This window comes from Malus sylvestris, chromosome 15 (assembly GCF_916048215.2).
Source record: "Malus sylvestris chromosome 15, drMalSylv7.2, whole genome shotgun sequence".
NCBI classification, from domain to species: domain Eukaryota; kingdom Viridiplantae; phylum Streptophyta; class Magnoliopsida; order Rosales; family Rosaceae; genus Malus; species Malus sylvestris.
Window position 1 is genome coordinate 46,312,243 of NC_062274.1, and position 20,394 is coordinate 46,332,636.

The window sequence follows — 20,394 nt, forward strand, 5'->3', positions numbered from 1 at the left end:
CATATATAGCTGGGGTCTCGTGGTCTCGTGATATTCTATTGTAATCTTCCTTTTCTTTCGGGTCTATGCCCTGTTGTCAACAAAAAAAAAAAAACTTTAACAGTGCAAAACAAATGTTTAAGAGGAAATTGTAGCAATAGACCCTCTAACCCAATTAGAGCAATGATCCCTCTACTAAAAATTCATGACCATTGATCCCTTAACTTATCAAAACGTGTAGCTATATTTTAACAAACAACATAGTGTCTAAAAGATGTGTTTGCTGATAGTTAGATTATTACTTAAACATTAATTAACATCTTTATATTTTATTAATAACATATTATTTAGTTTATAAATTTAATTTTTTAAACGTTGATATCTCTAGCATTATCTTTAATGAATAAATTAACGTAATACTATACAATTTAGGACATGACTACCACGTGTAGGTGGCACCCACTCCAAACAACTTTTCACATCACATGCGTCAAAAGTTCACTGCTTCCCAAAAGGTGTCGTCAAAGTCACACCAATTCCACCGTCTCATTTCCCACCTTCACCGCCGTACTCCCGCCCGCACCCGATCCACCCCAATGCACACTCCATTTCTACCCCTCGGATTCCGAATCCAGTCGTATAAAGAGGACACGTCGGGAGAGGTAAAAAGGCGCAGAACACTAAAACCCCGACCAAACCTTTTGACGTAATAAATAAATAAATAAAAATATTTAATATTCTCTCTTCTTCTTATTATTTTTGTTACCAAATAAAACATTGGGAATTTCCCTCATCAAATCTTGCAACCCGGGATTTCTAGGGTTTCTGGTTCGATCGATTTCTCGATTTCTCAGTCGCGGGTGTTCGCCGCTCCTCGCTCACGAACGCCGCTGGCTGTTTCCGATTTGTCGGTTTCCTTCCGATCTCTCTGTACAACTCTGAAATGTGACCGATATTGGGTGAGTTAACTCAAAGCTTCTTTCTTTTTCCCAATTGTTCAGAATTTTTTTTTTTCGATTTGTTGGTCATTAGAAGAAAATCGTGGATTTGGGTTTTGGTTTATTTGCTCGGAATTTTTTTCTTTTTTTTTTGCCTTGTGATTGAGTTTTAAATTTTACTTGTTGGATTTACTGGGTATAATGTAGTCGCGGAGTTGAGTGAGATTTTCGTCTGTTTTTTTTACTCGAAATTTGATTCTAAGACAGTTGAATTCTCTAGATGTTGGATTTCTATTCTGGGTAGCCAAAAAAATGTGTAATTTAGTTGATTGAACTGAATTTTGTATTGCTTTTTTTGTTTTCATGCGAAAAACAAAAAGAAATTTTGGTTATGTAGGAACAAAACCCAGAAGCGTGAATTGCCATTACAATGTACTGATTTTGTGCTTCTGGATTAAAGTAGTTTGTTACTCTGAATTGATGAGGAAGAAGAGGAAAGGCGGTGAGGCTGACCCGTACCCAGATCCATTGGAAGATGTGACATCACAGGCGGAAGATGTGACATCGAAGTCATGCAATTCTAGATCATCGGCCCTTACATCGCATTATTCTCTAGAGGATTTTACAAGGTTGAAGAAGCGGTGCAAAGAAGATGATGCAAGCACTGAACCTGTGGTGTCGCATACAAGTAGGCTTGCAGGCATTGCCACTGCTCCGCCATGTGGGACTTCGTCTTTGGTTGCACCTGGAAGAGGTATCAAGAGGAAGATAGGGTGTATAGATGTTGCTACCCAGATGGGTAGGAAGAATAAGATTGAAGAAGATTATGTTTCAGGTGAAACACTTGGGCATGGAAAGTTTGGGTCGGTTTGGTTGTGTCAGTCCCGGGTTAGTGGTGCAGAGTATGCATGTAAGACTCTGAAGAAAGGGGAGGAGACTGTTCATAGGGAGGTGGAGATAATGCAGCATTTGTCTGGTCATCCTGGGGTTGTGACATTGCAGGCTGTGTATGAGGAGTTCAATTGTTTTCATCTTGTGATGGAGTTGTGCTCTGGAGGGCGCCTAATTGATCAAATGATTCAGGAGGTTCAGTATTCAGAGCAACGGGCTGCTAATATATTCAAGGAAGTAATGCTAGTTATCAAGTACTGTCATGATATGGGGGTAGTGCACAGAGACATAAAGCCAGAGAACATACTTCTCACAAAAGCAGGAAAAATAAAGCTAGCAGATTTTGGGCTGGCTATGAGAATATCAAATGGTGAATACCTTACCCCTATTTCAAGGATATTATTATTTTCTACTTTTTTACTGTATGTTTTTGTTTTTCTCAACTGTTTTCCGATCGTAGAGCATCCTGATTCTCTATAAAATGTTTTAAAATCCATGTTCATATTATCAACAACTATCATGAGCACACTGTAAGGGTGTGAGGATAGGGTCAGTCAAGGAAGACTTTTTTAATTTTTTAGAATGTAGCATTCTTAGTAAGTTGGTACCTTTCAGTTACATTTAACCTCACACAATAATGAAATATTAAATCAGGACATGTATCCTTCTGGAGGATAAACTAAACTTCAACCTGTATATAAGAAGTATTTATGCAAGATCTGTGACTGTGCTTGAGCAAGCCATATGACTGTATCTTGTTAGACAGAGAAATTTTTTCAGACTTTTAGTGCTCTTATACAGGTTCTTATCTTCTGCGGGTAGACTTTCTTACTGAACTTTATGTTTATAATCATACATGTTTGTCTGCCAGTTCCATGCAGGAAAAACCTAAAATCAAAGGATATCAAGGCTTTAGTATTATCTTTTGGCTGCGTGCCTGGGTCCTTCATTGTGAAATGATACAACTTCCAGAGCCCTGTTCTAGATTGAATTACTGTATTAGTTTATATTAAACCTTTAAGCTTATGTATCTCTACTACAACTGTGAGATCTTAACATGTACTCCGGTGCTTGGTTCTTGTACCCAGGTGACATACATCTATCATCTGTTATCATTTTATTGGGACTCCCTTTCTATATTTCTTTATAATTATTTTACTAGAAATGTGCTGATATGTCATTTACAGTTCCTGGTCTCATTCCAATTTCTGTTGATGCTGCACTCTCTCAACTTTAGGTACTTAAAATTGTTAGATCTAGTGGCAGGGGCTTGTAGGTTTCTAGATCAAATTTTTGACGTGATCCAATATGTAGTGTGATAGTAATAAGTGGGAGCCTGAGTTCCTATTGTGATCATTCATGTATGAATATTGTGTCCAAGTAGTATCATTAAAGAACGTTGTCTTTATTGGTAATTTTGTAAGATGTCGGCATGTTTCTTTGGAATCTTCATAGTACTTTGTATCCTCTATTTTGTATATTGATTAGCTGATTGCAATGTTTTCTCATGCTTTCTGCAGGTCAAAATCTGACTGGTTTGGCTGGCAGTCCAGCTTATGTTGCACCAGAAGTTTTGCTAGGAAAGTATTCTGAGAAGGTGGACGTCTGGAGTGCTGGTGTCCTCCTACATGCACTCTTGGTTGGCATTCTTCCATTTCAAGGAGACTCCTTAGAAGCAGTTTTTGAGGCAATCAAGAACGTGAAACTTGATTTCCATTCAGGGATATGGGAGTCAATTTCGAAACATGCTCGGGATCTTATTGGGAGAATGCTGACAAGGGATGTTTCAGTACGGATAACAGCAGATGAAGTACTAAGTAAGTTTGTGGTCATGCCTAATATGAGAAGTTTTAACTATGTGCAACCTCTTTGATTAGGTTTATGCAACCCCTTTTCACATGTTTGTAAAAAGTTTCATATTCATTATCTGGGACTTGCTTATATGCGATCTGTTTTGTGTTGGAGGAAAAGTACAACTAATTAGCATGTCGATGGACGTTTACTTCTATAACTTGTCAACCATTGCCTTCTATATGATGCTTGTTCTCAGATATGTGTCACCTATAGTGTTTTTGAAATATATTAAGATGCCTTTCTTTCCCTCCTCCATTCTTTACAATTATGCACATGCTGGTTGACTAGTTACGGTAGTACTTTTGGGACTTTTTAAGGAATGACCACCTAGCAGACTGAAATGAAATACTGTATGACAATTTTTTATTATAAATATAGTTAGAAATAAATTATGTTACTTGTTATTTTTATTTTGGTTTACCAAAATCTTTCTTTTCTCTTGCAGAGTATTTATTCTTCATTTTTCTTAAATACTTCAATTGGTACATGCATGAAATTGGCCAATTTGGCAGCTTTTTGCTCAATTTCTCGTGGAGAGAAATTATTATCAGTACTGAGTCAAGTGTTAAGCCAACCCTGATTACTCAACATTTATAATACTTTGTCCTTGTTACTTCTCTCTCTTGACATTGCAACAAAGTGTATTGTGTTTTCTGTTGATCTTTATGTTATGTATTTCTTTTGCAAGTTTTAGTGGTCCAAACGAATGACACATATTTGGGTTTTCTCAGGGCATCCATGGATATTGTTTTATACTGAGCGAACACTAAAGGCACTACCCATTAAATCAAGATTGAAGAACCAAGCAGGAGAACCTTCTCGCCAGCTTGTCATTCCACCCAGACTCAAGGCATGTCTAAACCAGTCAGAAGATGGCTCTCTCAGTGAAACTTCAGGTCTCCTTTCGTCTTCTGATAGCTGCAAGTCAGAAGATGAGGACGATTCTGGTTTGGTGGACGCACTTGCCACTGCAGTTTCACATGTGAGAATTTCTGAGCCAAAACGGAGCAGGGTATGCGGTCCGACAGGTCGTCCAATCGAGCAGCAGTGTTCATCTAACATGAAAGCTAACAACCTCTGTAAAGCGTTTTGACCCTGCTGACAACCTGACACCTTCAATCATTATCTCCACTGTTTTTAAGCTGGGGAATTGAAAGTAACCTCCCGGGTAATTTTCAGTGAGCAAAGATAACAACTTGACATATGTCGACTGGATCGAGGTAGTAGTTTGGGTGTCGTTTACAATATGCCTGTGAAATCTCTCCGCAACTCTTCTTTCTCTTTCATATTTCTTTCCTTCAACCTAATAATGATTCTAACCTGATGAAGTGAGAGAATCCATGTACAGAATGAATGTGTAAATAGGATGCTGCATTGTATTTTGATATGTTTTCTCATCACTTGTATAATAGGTAAGAATATACTAGTTATTCTTGGTGTTTGAAAAGGTGTGTTTTCTTGAGCGAAGGCCTTCCACCTGTGAGTTGTTCACACATTGTGATCTTAGTATAGCAGTGTAGGTAAATGATCTCATTTTTATTCCTGCACCATTATTTTGTGTTATTGTTATTAAAATGCCACGCATGAAAATTAAAATGCACGGCATGTTATTGGTTCGGAAGGCCACGGTGGCATCCCTTGAGCCAGGTTATCATTTCACCTTCCATCTATGGTCATTTCTATGGGTTTGTAGCATATAGGTGTTAATGCTGGGCACTTTTAGGCCCAAGTAGTGCTGCATGCCCTAAAGGGGCCATGAAAAGCCGAAAAGAGTTTGAGAAGCTCAGACCATGGGATGGGCATAGAGGAAGATACTTCCGAGTGCTAGGTACGACATCCTATAAGCTCAGCCCAACCAGAATGTGCGAAGATCTTGTCGAGCGCCAAGGGCACGTGGGTCACACCGACAACTTTATGATGTGTGTCTCCAAGGATAGGCCTACTCAAACGTCAATCAAAACATGTGGCGATCCTCCATTAGTGGCAGTATTTAACCCTCTTTGACTGAACACATGTCATTTCACTACCAAATATTGGATGGATAGGTAAAAATGTGTCAGGAAGCTAGTCTACATTAGCTAATTAAATGCCACATGGGGAAGATCCAAGGCTGAGGGTTCATTGAGGACCTATATAAAGGGCTAAAGACTTATGGAATGGGGATCGAAGAGAGAGAGAGAGAGAGAGAGAGAGAGAGAGAGAGAGAGAGAGAGAGAGTTAATGCATTAGCTGAGCACAATGTTCTTAACCTTGCAATCAATATAATCAGAGTACCACAAAGGGATGTAGCCTAATGTTGAGGGTGAATCCCCTAAATCTTTGTGTCCATTTCATTTTAGCTCATATTCCAAGCCCACCAATGGTTTACTATTTTTTTTTTCCTCCAAGTTTTCAGCTATTTGGGCCCAAAGTAATATTTTGGGCCGAGCTAAGAGTCATTCTTGCCCAATAACATTCATCTAGAATTTTGTCATGGGCTGTCCAGTCAAGGTTGGCCGAATCCTGTTGTGAGAATGATTGGTTTAAATAAAGGAGAGGTAGTCGAACCCTAGTACAACAAGGAGTCTTAAAGCTAAAGGTGCTTAGAATTAGGAATGAATCTGGTTTGTTAAAGAGCGTGGTTCAAAGTCCTATAGGAGTTAAGATTGGTCGAAACCTGATCAGATTGGGATGAGGAGTTCTAATTCAAGTACATCTCTCGTTCGGTATAAATAGATAAGGGAGAGCATCATTCAAGGCTCCTTTCAAATCAACACACAAATTACCCTGCGCAAAGCTTCTTAACAACCTTGAGATTTTTCTTCTTCCCTTTTCTTCCCGCCAACACATCTTCAGTTTGAATAAACAGTACTGTGAAGGCAACCGACAACATCTTCAGTTTAGATAGACAGCACTGGAGCTGTAAAATCAGCCTACCGAGGAGCACTTTCAGTTTGGATAGACAACACTGCTTTGAGGCTGATTGGTTATTTATCAAAGTCTTGGCCAATAAGGGTTTTTGAGTCCTTGTTGGTGGAGGTCATCTTATCAGCCTTTTCGGCGAAGTGAGATGTTACGAGTTACTAGGCTCGGTACATTAAACACCTAGTTTTATTTTATGATTGGATATTCACAAGTAAATTTTAGAGTTCGGCATTCCGACTGTCGAACCACATTTACCCTCAAGACATTTATCTCTTTCGAGTATTTGTGTTTGTATAGTCTGATAACGGTTTAGTATACTTATACTCTCACGAACATAATGATCGAGACCGAACCCAGTGCCAACTATTTGTGAACTTCGCAGAACTAGCAGTTTTGTCTTCAGGTTGTAGACCCAAAGGCCAAGATGTGTTCATTCCTCGGCTGTAGTCGCAAGTTGGCACGCCCCACACACAATTAAATGACATAGTTAGCTTATCAGTTAATCGGCCTACGCGCCATGTAAGCTTGGTAGTTTTTAGGACCAACATTTTGACACGCCCAGTGGGACCCATTGCTAAAACTATGAAGTTCATGACCATTGAAACACGATTAGTAAAAAAGAAAGCAGTCATGGGTAAGTCAACAACTAATCTTCCATTAACAGTCCAAAACCCAGGACAAGATGGTTTGCCACAGGCACAAAATCCTTCCGCTGCCATGACACTTGAAGCCACAAGTGCAACACGCCGAGAAAAAGACGTTAATCTCGGCGGTCAGACCCGTGATGCATAAATCCCTACCAAAATGATAAAAGGCATTTTTGTTAAAGGATTAGTGAAGAACTGTGACGAGGACAGTGATGAGGCATCCGATCCACAATCTAGATCTTTTCTCTAGCGATGATTTGAAGAACAATCCCAATAATTTGAGCAAATGTTCAGCCGAGAAGTAAATAGCATACTTGAAGAAATGTGTGATAATAGCGTTGTGCACAATAGATTGCTCGAAGTTCTAGTTAGTAAAGTCCATGACATTGGACCCACAGATCGATCCAGGCAGCCTTTTCTAAAAAATAACCCCTGCCAACGATACAGGTTGAGACAGGATCTGCTCAGCTCAAAATGATTGACTTAGAGAAAAATGGTGAATTAAGAAGCAAATCGAACAAATTTGACCAATGAGCAGAAACAACATATGTTGACATGGTCGAAGCCCAGAGGATGATTGATTCGGCCTTAAAAAAAAGGCCGAAGTTTCCAAAGTTCATTCACCCATACCCAGCCTTTGTAGAAAGGTTTGAGTATCCTAAGAGGTTCAAGATTCCAGACTTCAACCTTTTCACTGGAAAATTATCTTTATCCTCATTAGAACATGTGGCTCGATTCACCGCTCAGTGTGGAGATGTCAACAGTGACTTTCATAAACTACGACTGTTCAATTTCTCGTTGACCGACTCAACATTCACATGGTACATCAGCCTCCCACCTAACTCTATTCAAAGCTGGGAGGAATCAGTCGAGAAATTTCATGAGCAATTTTATCGGCCAGGGATAGAAATGTCAGTCTCTTCTTTGGCAAGGATAATTCAATCATCCGACGAGTCACCAATGGACTATCTTACGAGATTTAAGTCGGCACGAAACTAGTGCCGAGTACCCCTCCCTGAAGTCGAGTTTTTATTTTTATTCTTTTAATTTAATTTTTTTTTCCGAACTGAAGTCGAGTTTGTTAGGGCAGTAGAGTACAAAAAGAAATTCTCAGGGGCAAACTTTCGAGATATATACGAATTGGCTTAACATCTTAAGCAATATGATTACTTGCTCCGAGAAGAGAAGATCTCGAAGTCCCCAACCCGAGGGACAATCTACAAGAACCCAGCGGTAAGTTATGCATCGGTCGAAGGTGAGGAGTCTCAATATGCCAAATATAGATGCGGCTGAGATAGTCATTGACAAACCGTATGTGTGCAAAGCGTTGGCTGACGCTAGCTCTAAAGATGTCAAAACCCACTTGGCCTTTGCGGAAGCCGCTGTCAAGACATCAAAGGTCTATACTTTCGACATCACCAAGGCCGACGCTATCTTCGACCAGTTGTTACTTGCAAAAATCGTCAAGCTTTGGCTTAGGCATAATATTCCCAAGGCCGAATATTTGAAAGGAAAAATGTATTGTAAGTACCATAACTCAAACAAGCATATAACAAACAATTGTGTCGTATTTCGCGAAGCCATCCAGAGCTGGATCAACAATGGTAAACTTAAGTTTCCCGAAAAACAAATGATCGTAGAAGTCGATCTTTTCCCTTTGGCAATGGTAAGCTTGGTAGATACTCTACTACCCAGGGACAAGGGCAAAGGAAAAGCCGAGTTCATCCCAATGCAGTTCGTCCTTAAGCGGAACTCTTGGCCACGATTGAAAATTGATCTATCTGCCAACGAGCCACCTAAATAGTTTTCCAACCTAGCTTATGTCAAGTCAATGTTGGACTCCAGTGTAGAGGAAATTGACGGGCTGATGGTTTTATGTAGTTGGTGAAAATCAAACGTCATCTTAACTGAGCCAAAAGAAAAGCCATGTTTGGTTCAAACATCGCAACTGACGCTTGCAACTGCAACATCTTAAAAAGTGCTAGGTGCAAGCCAACGCCAGAAAGTTTTCGACAGGCTTGCCCTCAAACATAGAATACTACTTGATTTTGACATGCCATTTTACAATGAAGAATATTATACGCGCAACTCTTGAAGAATCCGAGAAGCGAATCAAACTCATTCTTCGACCTACGGAGATAAAAGCTCGCCTTGAGCACTTCCGGAAGGAAGTTGAGAGCAAACTCCCTCTATTACCCCCATAAGAGCCATTAATTAAAGTTCAAAGGAATCTCCCCTCGCCGTTTATTGGTGAAGCTTTGGAATACATGCTGGATTTCATAAGAAGCATTCGGTGAATGACTTGTATAGCTCGCCAAAAACATGACAAGAGGCTCTTGATCTAGGGCTAACCTGCCCTGATGCTGAGCAAATCATCTACAAGACCACAGATCTAGGGATGAAGGCTAGGTTCCAACATATACCCGAGGCCCGAGTTCTCAGCTTTGAGGTAGACCCATATACTGATATTGATGTTGTCGATCTCCCTTTCTCTCTTGAGGATCTCTAGTATTTAAGATACCATTTTGAAGTTTTCTTAACCGTGTCCTTCTTCGGCCTTACGGCTGATGAAAAAGAACGTGTGGTACGATTAGATGTTTATCTGGAAATGAGAGACGCTCGCATCGCATATCAGTAGCGGACTCGTAAGGTTTCACAAGAGCAAGACCAAGTCCCAAAGCTGAGCAAGCCTGAGATCGACATTCAAAATGAAATGACTTCATTAAACATGCCGCAAGAACGTATTCTCACGACAGCCGAAAAAATCAAACGAGTAATACCCATGAGCAAGATACCTTGCCCGAAAATCCAGAGGACGAAGATCACGACCCAATGGGCCATTCGGTCAATATGGAAATCAGCATGGTCCATGTCTTACCTATTGAGTTCCGGCCAACCACATCCCAACCAAATTTCCTGGACGGCGACGTGGTTGCCGAGGAGGCCACGCAAGTTGATTTTGTGGCCATCGAATATATTGAACAAGTAAGCAAGGAGGATAAACTTAGAGAAGCTCTCGTTGAATTGTTTACCCATTTTTCATCCGTTAATCTTCATCATTTGAAGTCGTCGTATGTCACAACCCATATTGAAGGATACCCGATTTCCAAGATTTTTGTCGACTGTGGAGCAACGGTTAACATCATGCCAGTTTCTATCATGAAAACACTACGTCGCTCTAACGACAAACTCATTCCATCAAGGGTAACCATAAATAGCTTTGTTGGCGACAAATCTCATACTAAGGGAGTGATTCCTTTAAAGGTGAATATAGCAGGTCGAAATCACATGACCCCGTTTTTTTATAGTCGATTCAAAGATTGAGTATAATGCATTGCTCGGTCATGAATGGATTCACCAAACTAGCTGTATCCCTTCGTCATTATATCAAGTCCTCATCTTCTGAGATGGTAAATCGGTTGTAGTTCATCTGGCCGACAATCAGCTGTTCGAAGCTAATATGATTCAAGCTTGCTATTACGATGACCACGTCGGCTACATCACCCTGCAAGGTTTTAACGAAGAAGGACGACCGACTAGGATTTCAGTTCAGAAGGCCATCAAGGTTGGGGTCGAGATTGTGCAGCAGGATTCGACGAGACTCAGGTTGGTTAACCTAATTGATGATCCCGATGTCTGATACCAAATAAGATAGACGTCAGGCAGCAGTTTCATCTATCATGGAATGCATGCTGGCCCATTGGTATACTCTTTCCAAACAATTGAATTCTGGCGTGAACTTAGTAGAGTTCCTCGCCGAATGAGACAATGGTCCAGTTCTGTCACTTGATAAAGTCCAAGCTACCCCAACCGAGCTAGAAGACAGTCAGCCCCAAGTCAAAGACCCATTAGATAAAATAAATGTTGGAACTGCCGATGACCCTTATACTTTATTTATTGGTTCTTTGTTGCCCTAACCTATGAAAACCGAGCTTTGTAAATTACTCAAAGAATTTAAAGATTGTTTTGCTTGGAGTTACCATGAGATGCCTGGCTTGGACCGAATGCTCGTTCAGCACGAATTACTCATCAAGGTTGGTTGTAAACCTTGCCGCCAACCCCCCCTCGACGATTCTTGACCGAAGTTCAACTCGACATAAAAGATGAACTCGTTTGACTTTTAAAAGTCGGTTTTATTCGTACAGATTGATATGTCGAATGGATGGCGAATATTGTCTCAGTTTTAAAGAAAAGTGGTGCTCTACGGATGTGCATTGATTTTTGGAATTTGAACTTGGCAACCCCTAAAGACGAATATACAATGCCAATTTCAGACTTGTTAATCGATGCTGCAGGAAACCATGAGATGTTATCTTTCATGGACGGCTATGCTTGTTACAACCAGATTTTCAACGTTAAAATAATGCTCATAAAGTCCCACATTGACCGCAGATAAAAGCTGGAGACTCTCCTCAACTATAAAAGAAGACCATTCTCTTACAATTAATCCCTAATGTCATTACTGTACTTAAACTCATCATTAGAACCCACTAATGATGACTATACTTGAGCCTATGTATTGTGTAAATCCTTCACTATTAATAAGAACTCCTCTACCCCATGGACGTAGCCAAACTTAGGATGAACCACGTACATCTTGTGTTTGCTTCCCTATCTCTATCTCTTTACATATTACCCTCACTAGGTGACCGGAGCAACCGAGTGAAGATTACAAACTTGACACTTTACGTTGTTCCAAAGTCTCACTGATTTTGTGCATCAACAAATTGAATATGCAGTTTGATTCGAACTGGGTTATTTTCTTGTGTTTATTTTCTTTTCTTTTTTAAACGATACGATGTTTATAACAAAAGAATTTGCTACAAATACTCGATGTTTATAACAAAATAATTCAACCACAACAAAGTTATGCCATACTGATAGTCTAGCCGACCAACTTGGCTAAACTCAGTGTACAATTGTTTTCAATTTGGATGTGCCAAAGATCATTTTTTGGTGTAAACATAATCACTGTATAGAGTGTAACTACATAAGATTTATTGTATAGGCCAATGACTTTGTGAGACTCCTTATTTTTAGAAAAATACATATTATTGTAGCGGATATTCTTTAATTGTGATTGTGTAAATCTTAGATATAATTGATTTCTAGATTATCTACTACTCTAGTCATTCTTTCCTTGTAGGATTGTATTTACTTGGAGGACAAGTTAATCCTCTCCTCTTATTCTACTATAAATAAAGGTATTGCATAGGGAGGAATACAACATAAGAATCTCCAAGCATTCTATAATCTCTCGACTCTCTCTTTGCCGTACCTGTTCTCTTTCCCTCAGTTAATTATAGGTCACAACAATTGTACTTTTATTTTTAAATTTTTTCTATAATTATGTTATTTGGTTTGGTGTACATATATTTATATATTTATATATTTGTCATTGTCTATATTTATATTATTAAATCAGAAGGCCTTTCAGGCTAGTTTGGGATTGCTTTGTTTATTTTTAACTGCTTATGTTGTGTTATGAGAATAAACAAATGTGAAAAAAAGTAGGTAAGTGTTGGTAAACTGTAGTGCTAAAAGTGCTTTTAGCAAAAAAATAAGATATGGGTAGAATTGTCCTATAAAAAAATGCTTTTTTGTGAAGCTCATTCTACTTTCTGCTATTTTACACCTATGATTTTGAAAGAAAAAAAAAATCATTTACCAGATTGGTTTATATTATATATGATACCAAATTACGTAGTTTTAAACCTTCTTGGTTCCTACTTTAATAGTTCTAAAAGATCAGTCGTCTCTCAAAGACTCAAGCTTCGATTTCAATCTGAACTAAACCACCTTATCCAAAGCAGGATCGACGACAGACCAATCATCCATAGTGAGTAAAGCCCTCAAACGGTAATCGAAATTAACTATTTTTATTGAAACAACATGAGCATATCTGGGTAATTCTAGTTTACCTACGTGCAAAACAACACTTTCTTGTTTTGCTTCTTTACAAATTGTAAAATACCCTTTCGACACCAGCGGCTACTTAAGTTAACAGATGGCATTCAGATCAAGATCTTATTTCCTTTTCATCTTAAACCTTGGCATACTCTATTCCTCAAGTCCCACAAGGCATTCTTCCTCTGGCCATTTGCCATGAACATTGTAGTCTTCAAGCTCAGCACTTTCTTGAAGAGCAAGTAAACTACCCTTACTGCATTGGCATTGAGTTAATGGGGCACATTCGTGGCACATGAACGGGCAAACAAATAAAGTAGCCCTATATTCGAATTTGACAATACCATACTGAAGTTGCCCAATTCAAAATTGTATCTTAAGTTGACGGGTTAGTGTGAGCTTATCCATGCAGTTATGCACTCTTCGAATAGTTCAGAAAGGTTATCGAGATTACCAATCTTTTTAGTGGGGATGAATAGTGCGGGAAGGGAGCGAGACCAAGCTGAGCCATTTTATTGCTTTTAAGAGTTCCTTACTCACAAGTAGTTCGGAAATAAAATCTTTTTTTAATACATCAAAAAAATACTTTTCGCTAAGTGTATATAATAAAATATAGTGAAAGGGTCCACCCCAAAACCAAGGGGGTTCTAACTTCCTGACTTCACTTTCCTAGCTACCAATATTGATGCCATCGTATGTTTTTTTCTTATCAAATAATTACATTAGGGTTTTACAGGTGGTGATTATGGGAGGGAGGATGGCAGTCAAGAGAGAAAAATTAATGTGGGAAGCCCAAAAGATCGGAACGATGTTGTTGTACGTCGTCTTCCTCAATCTCTATGTCCCTTCAGACACCATTAACGACATGAAGTCATCGTCAAGACAACAAAATTGCCTCTGACATCTACAATCTCGCCACCACACATGCACTTATGATTTTCGAGATTTTTAGTTTACAACCATCATCACCTTCACAACAACGTTTTCTCCAACGTCAAGCTAGAATCTCAAGGGTACACAGGTGCAAAGCATCATCCCTGAGGGATGTCGTCACATGTATTTCCCAATAATTTTAGTGATGGTGGTGGTGGACAATGCTTGGCGTAAAAAGTTTGTCATGGTATCAGAGCAGGCTATTCTCTCGGCACATCCTAGGCTCAAGTTACTAGGCTCGAATCTACTTCCTTAAGTTGAGCCTTCGAAAAACTGGGCTCACTCTAACTTAAGGTATTAGGTGTTTGGGCCTTCAAAAAGATTGGTGTTGGCTCCACTGATTGAATACTAATTGGGCTTTCGAAAAGAAAAGATTAGCATTGGCTCAAATGACTAAAAATATCAACGAAACAGCCCTTCAAAACATTGACGTTATCTCGGGAATAATGACTTGAACAGCTGCCGATGCGAAAATTGGTTTCTCTTGTGACCACGTGTGGGACTACTCGTGAAGGGGCATGCTGAATAATAGCCACATTAGGCATATGACAAAATAATATACAATTAACATATGGGAAATTTCACTCCCGATATCACTGAGACCTTTTGTGTTAAAACCCAACACCTAGTATAATGCATGTGGTCAAATATCCTAGTGAATAGAGTATTGGGTTTTAACTCATATGCCCCCGGGTACGAAACTCTCTCGGCCCTAAATTATTGTAAGAATTATGAATCATCCCCCTTCCCTTAGAAATAATAATTTTCTTTAAAAAAAAAAAGTTGAGACAATATCGATCTGTGATGTTGGTGATGGCCATGCTAGGCTTAAAGGGCCCGTTTGGTGGGCATATCAGGATGGGATACAGTCCATTAAAATTGACTTGAATCTCAATTACTGTTTTTGTTTGATGGGATTAAACAACATTATTGATGGGACACATTTGTTGGATTGAAATCCAAGATAACAGGGGTTCCGTAACCCATCGTTGGACATGAGTTACATGTCCAACAAGAAGGCTCGCGCCTCCTTTTTGATAGTTTCTCCTTGATCACTACATCATCTTCTTCTCCTCACTCCATCATCTCTCTTTCTCCCTCTCTGGATCGAGTCTTTTCTCAAATCTAGGTCGCGTTATCTGGGCTGAAGATCGTGGGTTATGGTGTTATCAGGTCGTCATTATGGGTGGTGATTGTATGTTCGATGCTTGACCATCGTTGTAGGTTGCAATATAGCAAGCAACGATCTCGTTCTTTCTCTCTAGGTCTTGTTGTGAGCAGCTTTGACATCGTGGGGTCATTGGAATGGCACTGTGGGATCGCATGTAGTCAGCATGAGTCGTGGGTGGGTCACGAGCGTTATGGTGTCATAGGTTGTTTGATGGTTCTGTCGTGAGGGTGATCGATGCTCCTAGTGTTTTTTTTTTTAATTTTAATTTTATTTTTTTATTATTATTATTTAACGTTTAACCTATCTCAACTTATCCAATTGAGTTGCTTACACCAAAGAATAGACCAATATCTCAACTGATCTCTTCCTATCCCATCCTAAAAACATCTTTAATGATGGCCTGTTCCTCCTTGGGCTCCTACATTTGTAACTCTAGCGAAAAAAAAAAGTCATCCCCAATGGGCCGGAAAGTGGGATTACATCCACCATATAGGTTAGCAGCTTCACTCTTTGGGTATAAAAAATTAGGCTACATATAGCCCCAAAAAGCAAGGGGACCCGCACCAAATTAAGGGCATTACAATTTTGTTATTTGAAAGCATATACAAGCAAATGGATCTAAATTGTAAAGTCATTACAATGTAATTTAAATGCTACAAACACAAGACTTAGCCTCTCTGTGCATATTCATTTCACTCGTGTACAGTCAATTTATTTCGGAGGGCGAGGTAGGCATTTGTATTTTCCACTATACTTTGTTACTAATTTGCTTCAATTAGGGAATAGCGTAGATGGATCAATTACGATGGGCGCCCTAATATAACCTTGTTTGAATTCATTTCTAGAGCATAGCGTAGCGCAACTCTCAACGTCTAATTATGAAACTAGACTAGTATCATATAGTTCTAGCGAGGCTTTACTAGCTTTGGATGGTGAAATTAACGACCTTGTTTTCTTTGTTTCTTGAGCTTCGTTCTGGCTCTTTTCTTCACTTGAGAGTGGGTCAGAAAAACATCCTCATATACGATATTGAAGAGTAAGGAAATGGCTTCCATGACAATGAGGTCCTTCTTGTATGGTGTTACAGAGCCTGACTTGTTAGGCTTTGGAATCGACAACTTGTGCATCTCCAAGAACTAAAAGCAAAGAAAGCTTAACGCAAGCGACATAGGTAATCCAGCAACAATCGAGAACCAATGGTCTGATTCCACCTAATGGCCAATTCGACCAACATAGAAAGCAACCCTAGCCCTTAGCGCAAGCACTAAGTAGGTAAACTACCTTGTCTCGAAGTTAGTTGCTTGACATGAGTAGCTTGGCTTGCTTATGCGAAAATAAAGTAACCAGGGAATTCATATTGTTACATCTTGACCCGGGTCCCCACAATATCCCGGGCTCGACTTTGCCGTATCACGATATTGTCCGCTTTGGGCCCCGGCCACGCCCTCACGATTTTGTTTATGGGAACTCACACGAGAACTTCCCAGTGGGTCACCCATCATGAGATTGCTCTCGCGCGAACTTGCTTAACTTCAGAATTCTAATGGAACTCGAAGCCAGTGAGCTCCCAAAAGGCCTCGTACTAGGTAGAGATAGGAATATACGTATAAGGCTTACATGATCCTCACCCCTAGGCAATGTAGGATCTTACAATCCACCCCCCTTAGGGGTCTGATGTCCTAGTCAGCACACTTTCGGCCATGGATTGGTTCTGATACCAAATTGTCACATCCCGGCTCAGACTCCCACCACATCCCGGGCTCGACTTCGCCGTAGCATAATATTGTCTGCTTTAGGCCCTGATCACGCCCTTACGGTTTTGTTTCTAGGAACTCACATGAGAACTTCTCAGTGGGTCACCCATCATGGGATTGCTCTCGTGCGAACTAGTTTAACTTTGAAATTCCGATGGAACCCGAAGCCAGTGAGCTCCCAAAAGGCCTCGTGCTAAGTAGAGATGGGCATGTACATATAAGGCTTATAGGATCCTCACCCCTGGGCAATGTGGGATCTTACACATATACTAATCTTCTAATCTAGCTAAAGAAGTTTTTTTTGTTTATTTAAAAGTAGATCAGAAGTTTAGGTAAATATTAAATTAGGGTGAGCTTGACTATTTTAATCTACATGCGACTTAGCTAAACGAAATCATGAGTATCGACTGTCGTGTAGATGCTCCTGTTGGTAGGAGCTACTTCACTTTCGGTGTTCATCGCTCTTTTTGAACTGATATCCAAAGATTCCCTGTAACATAATGGTTTGAAATGAAGGTTTATAAAAGGTTTTGGTGAACCTGCCGCGGCATGTGGGTTGGTTCCTTTGTGGTAGCCGGAAAGCTCTTAGTGCAAAAACTTAGGATAAGTTGCTAAAACAAACGGGAGGGGATGATCGACCCGTTCAGTATAATTCTGAAGAAAGATTGTTGGCAACAGGTGCCAAACCGTCGCCCGTTTCCTTATTTCTTCGATAATAGAGTTGGCTATCTTTGTGGCGTCTATTGTACAATGGGTTCTCTCAATAACTAAAATGTGGATCATCCCTAAATCTAACTGGGGTTCGCGATGGTGGAGGAACTGGATTAGAAAAAAGAGGGCTTCTAATTGTAAGATATCTAATGTAACCGTCGGTAGAATTGAGATCTCATTAAAAGAAAGATAAGGCGAAAACCGATGGCTTCTTGGTCACAACCAGCTAAAGCTAAAGTTCCATTCAAGAGCGTTTCTACAAGGTCGAACCTCCTCAGGGAATATAAGGTTTTCACGAGGCTGATCTTGAGCCATCATCCGAGCATAAATACCTTCAAGAATCGAAGTTGATTTGCTTTATAAAAAAAAGATACAAGTGATCATTTAAATGGTTTCACGGTCTAATAACGAACTATTCTGATTAGTTGATAATATTAGTTGATAATTTTGTGAAAGAGTCATTTGAAGGGTTTCATTAACTTCATAATTTAAGTCGAGTGGACCTTGTTCTTGTGAGAGCTTTTTCATAATACTATAATGAGTGAAAGTGGAAGGATTTTTCGATATTAAGATAAAAGGGTAGGTTTAATTGTAACCACCACATGAGTATGAGAATGAGTTTCTTCGCCCCCGACTTGAGAAGAAGAGAAATGTTTATCTATTTTATTTAGTTATTTAGTTAAACCAATGAGTTGTTATTGTAGCAAATAGCAACAACCATTTCGTCCGACATGCATAATTTTTATTTTCCAATGGATTTACATCTTTCATTTATGGAAAATCTTTGATGTAGTGAGTAATAGCTCTAATGGTTCTTCTCAACAGATTAAACTACTTACTATAGTTAGGGTATTGAACAATGGGTGGCAACTTGCCCAATAAGAAAAGTCGCCCAAGTGAAAAAGACTAACAAGCAAGAAACATGACTTGGAGAAAGAAATGGGCACGCTAGCTTACTAATAACATTAGGCTTTTTCCGCTTGATCAGAATCTATTCTATGATTGAATAGCAGAAGTGCTACTAAGTAGTAGAAACTCGGATAGACACCGTTTTTTCTTTGTTTTTTTTTAGAAAGAATAAGTAAAAGAAGAAAAAAAAGAAGGGAAGGGGGGTATGGATACTTGCTTAGTGCTTGCGCTAAGGGCTTATACCCAAAAAGTATGACACGCACTAGATGTAATGGGACGGACGGGATGAAACCAATAAAGAAAAGACTATAAAAGAAGATAACTAAAAAGATGGATTTGCCCACGGAGCGGTGAAATTACTTTCTTTCGAGTGATTTTATTCATCAATAGGGGACCATCCCATACCATAGGAAGTTGCTTCTTGGAATGCCGTCGTTCAAGCACAGGCTGACCAAGTTATCCACGCAAACGAAGAAGAAAATATCGAAGAAGAACAAGCTTACCTGCGGAGGAGTCAAGGGCTTTAGCGCTCCTGTCGGAAAAACAGCCCCTGGTGATGCATATCGTGGTCCCAGAAGTAGTACGGCCTCCTAGTATATGAATAGATCCCAGAAAGACTAAAAGAAAATCATGTTTGGTCCGAGCAAATCCATTATATGTAAAATAAGAGATAAATAAATAGAAATGCTTTTTATGACCTTATTGAGACCCGACCAGATTTTTTTGATTTAATTTAATTTAATTTATGAGGGATCTGCCTCACAAAGCCATAGAGTATTAATAGCTTTAATTGTAGTTAGGGGGCTATTGAAAATCGCACACTTCCTCAGCCCAGCATGTTGAGACCAGAGCGTGACTAGGGAGTGGGTTCTTAAAAACTCCCATTTTATTGTTGGGGTTCTTAGGAGCTTCTTGTTCATCCACCACTTTGATTTTTCCTTCTTCTATGAAATCATGGATTTTTTACTTAAAAGTCTTCAATGACAAAGATTTCACTACACTACTTATTACGTTAAACATTCCTCTTTCTACATCTGACTCTCGCACGGATAGAGATGGAGGTCGGGATTCCCGCAGCACCGCGGCAATTCAATGAGCGAGACTTGCACTCAATAGTAGAACAATGAAAGCAGTAGTGGCACTCCCCATACTTAGATGGTCCGGCTACGCCTGGTTCTCCCTTTTCTCTTGATTTGCTTGCTCGAGGAAATGTATTCTGATTCCCCTTTCTTTTTATTAGTTTTAGGGTTGGATCTGAGAATTGGAGAAAAAAAAGATACCTACATGGTCGACTGGCCTTACTCTGTCTAGAGGAAGCGTTGGTAGGGATTTGGAAGACCTTGATTAGATATTGATTCAGTGTTGCATGATCTCAATCAGCTTCACTTGGGGCTTCCTTCACATGAAATGCAATGAAATCTTATGGTTGTTGTGAAATGAAATATTATTGTGTTTGATTTCGAAGAATGTGCTAATTAGATAAATAAACCAACGGATGAGATTGAGATTAGATAATCCAATCCAATGGTTGTTATGAAATGAAATTTTATCTTGTCTGATTTCAGATCAAAACAAACCAACATATGAGGTTGAGATAAGAAAACCTAATCTAACAGTGCATAACTAGCATAAGTGATGAAATCTAACTTTGTCAGAATTTGAATGTTTTTAGGTCAGTTCATAAAAAAATTAAGACAACACGTCAAAAAATCAACTTAAGAAAAGTTAAGATAAAAATAAATTTACCGCATAATCAAATACTACATAGATAAATATATAGCCCATATAGAGTCTGA

General features: G+C 39.4%; 1 protein-coding gene across 2 annotated transcripts; it reads left to right on the plus strand.

The window, feature by feature from the left end:
• The first annotated feature begins 628 nt into the window (after positions 1–628).
• LOC126605406 (serine/threonine-protein kinase PEPKR2-like) lies at positions 629–5,124 on the plus strand. Of its 2 annotated transcripts, none has more exons than XM_050272803.1 (4): positions 629–938; positions 1,298–2,178; positions 3,329–3,625; positions 4,394–5,124. In XM_050272803.1, exons 2-4 carry the CDS (start codon positions 1,398–1,400, stop codon positions 4,753–4,755), a joined length of 1,440 nt encoding a protein of 479 aa, XP_050128760.1. In that variant the 5' UTR covers positions 629–938; positions 1,298–1,397; the 3' UTR covers positions 4,756–5,124. The 2 variants fall into 2 exon arrangements, with proteins under 2 accessions (XP_050128760.1, XP_050128759.1); XM_050272802.1 differs by having other exon boundaries at positions 1,315–2,178.
• Positions 5,125–20,394: the final 15,270 nt, after the last annotated feature.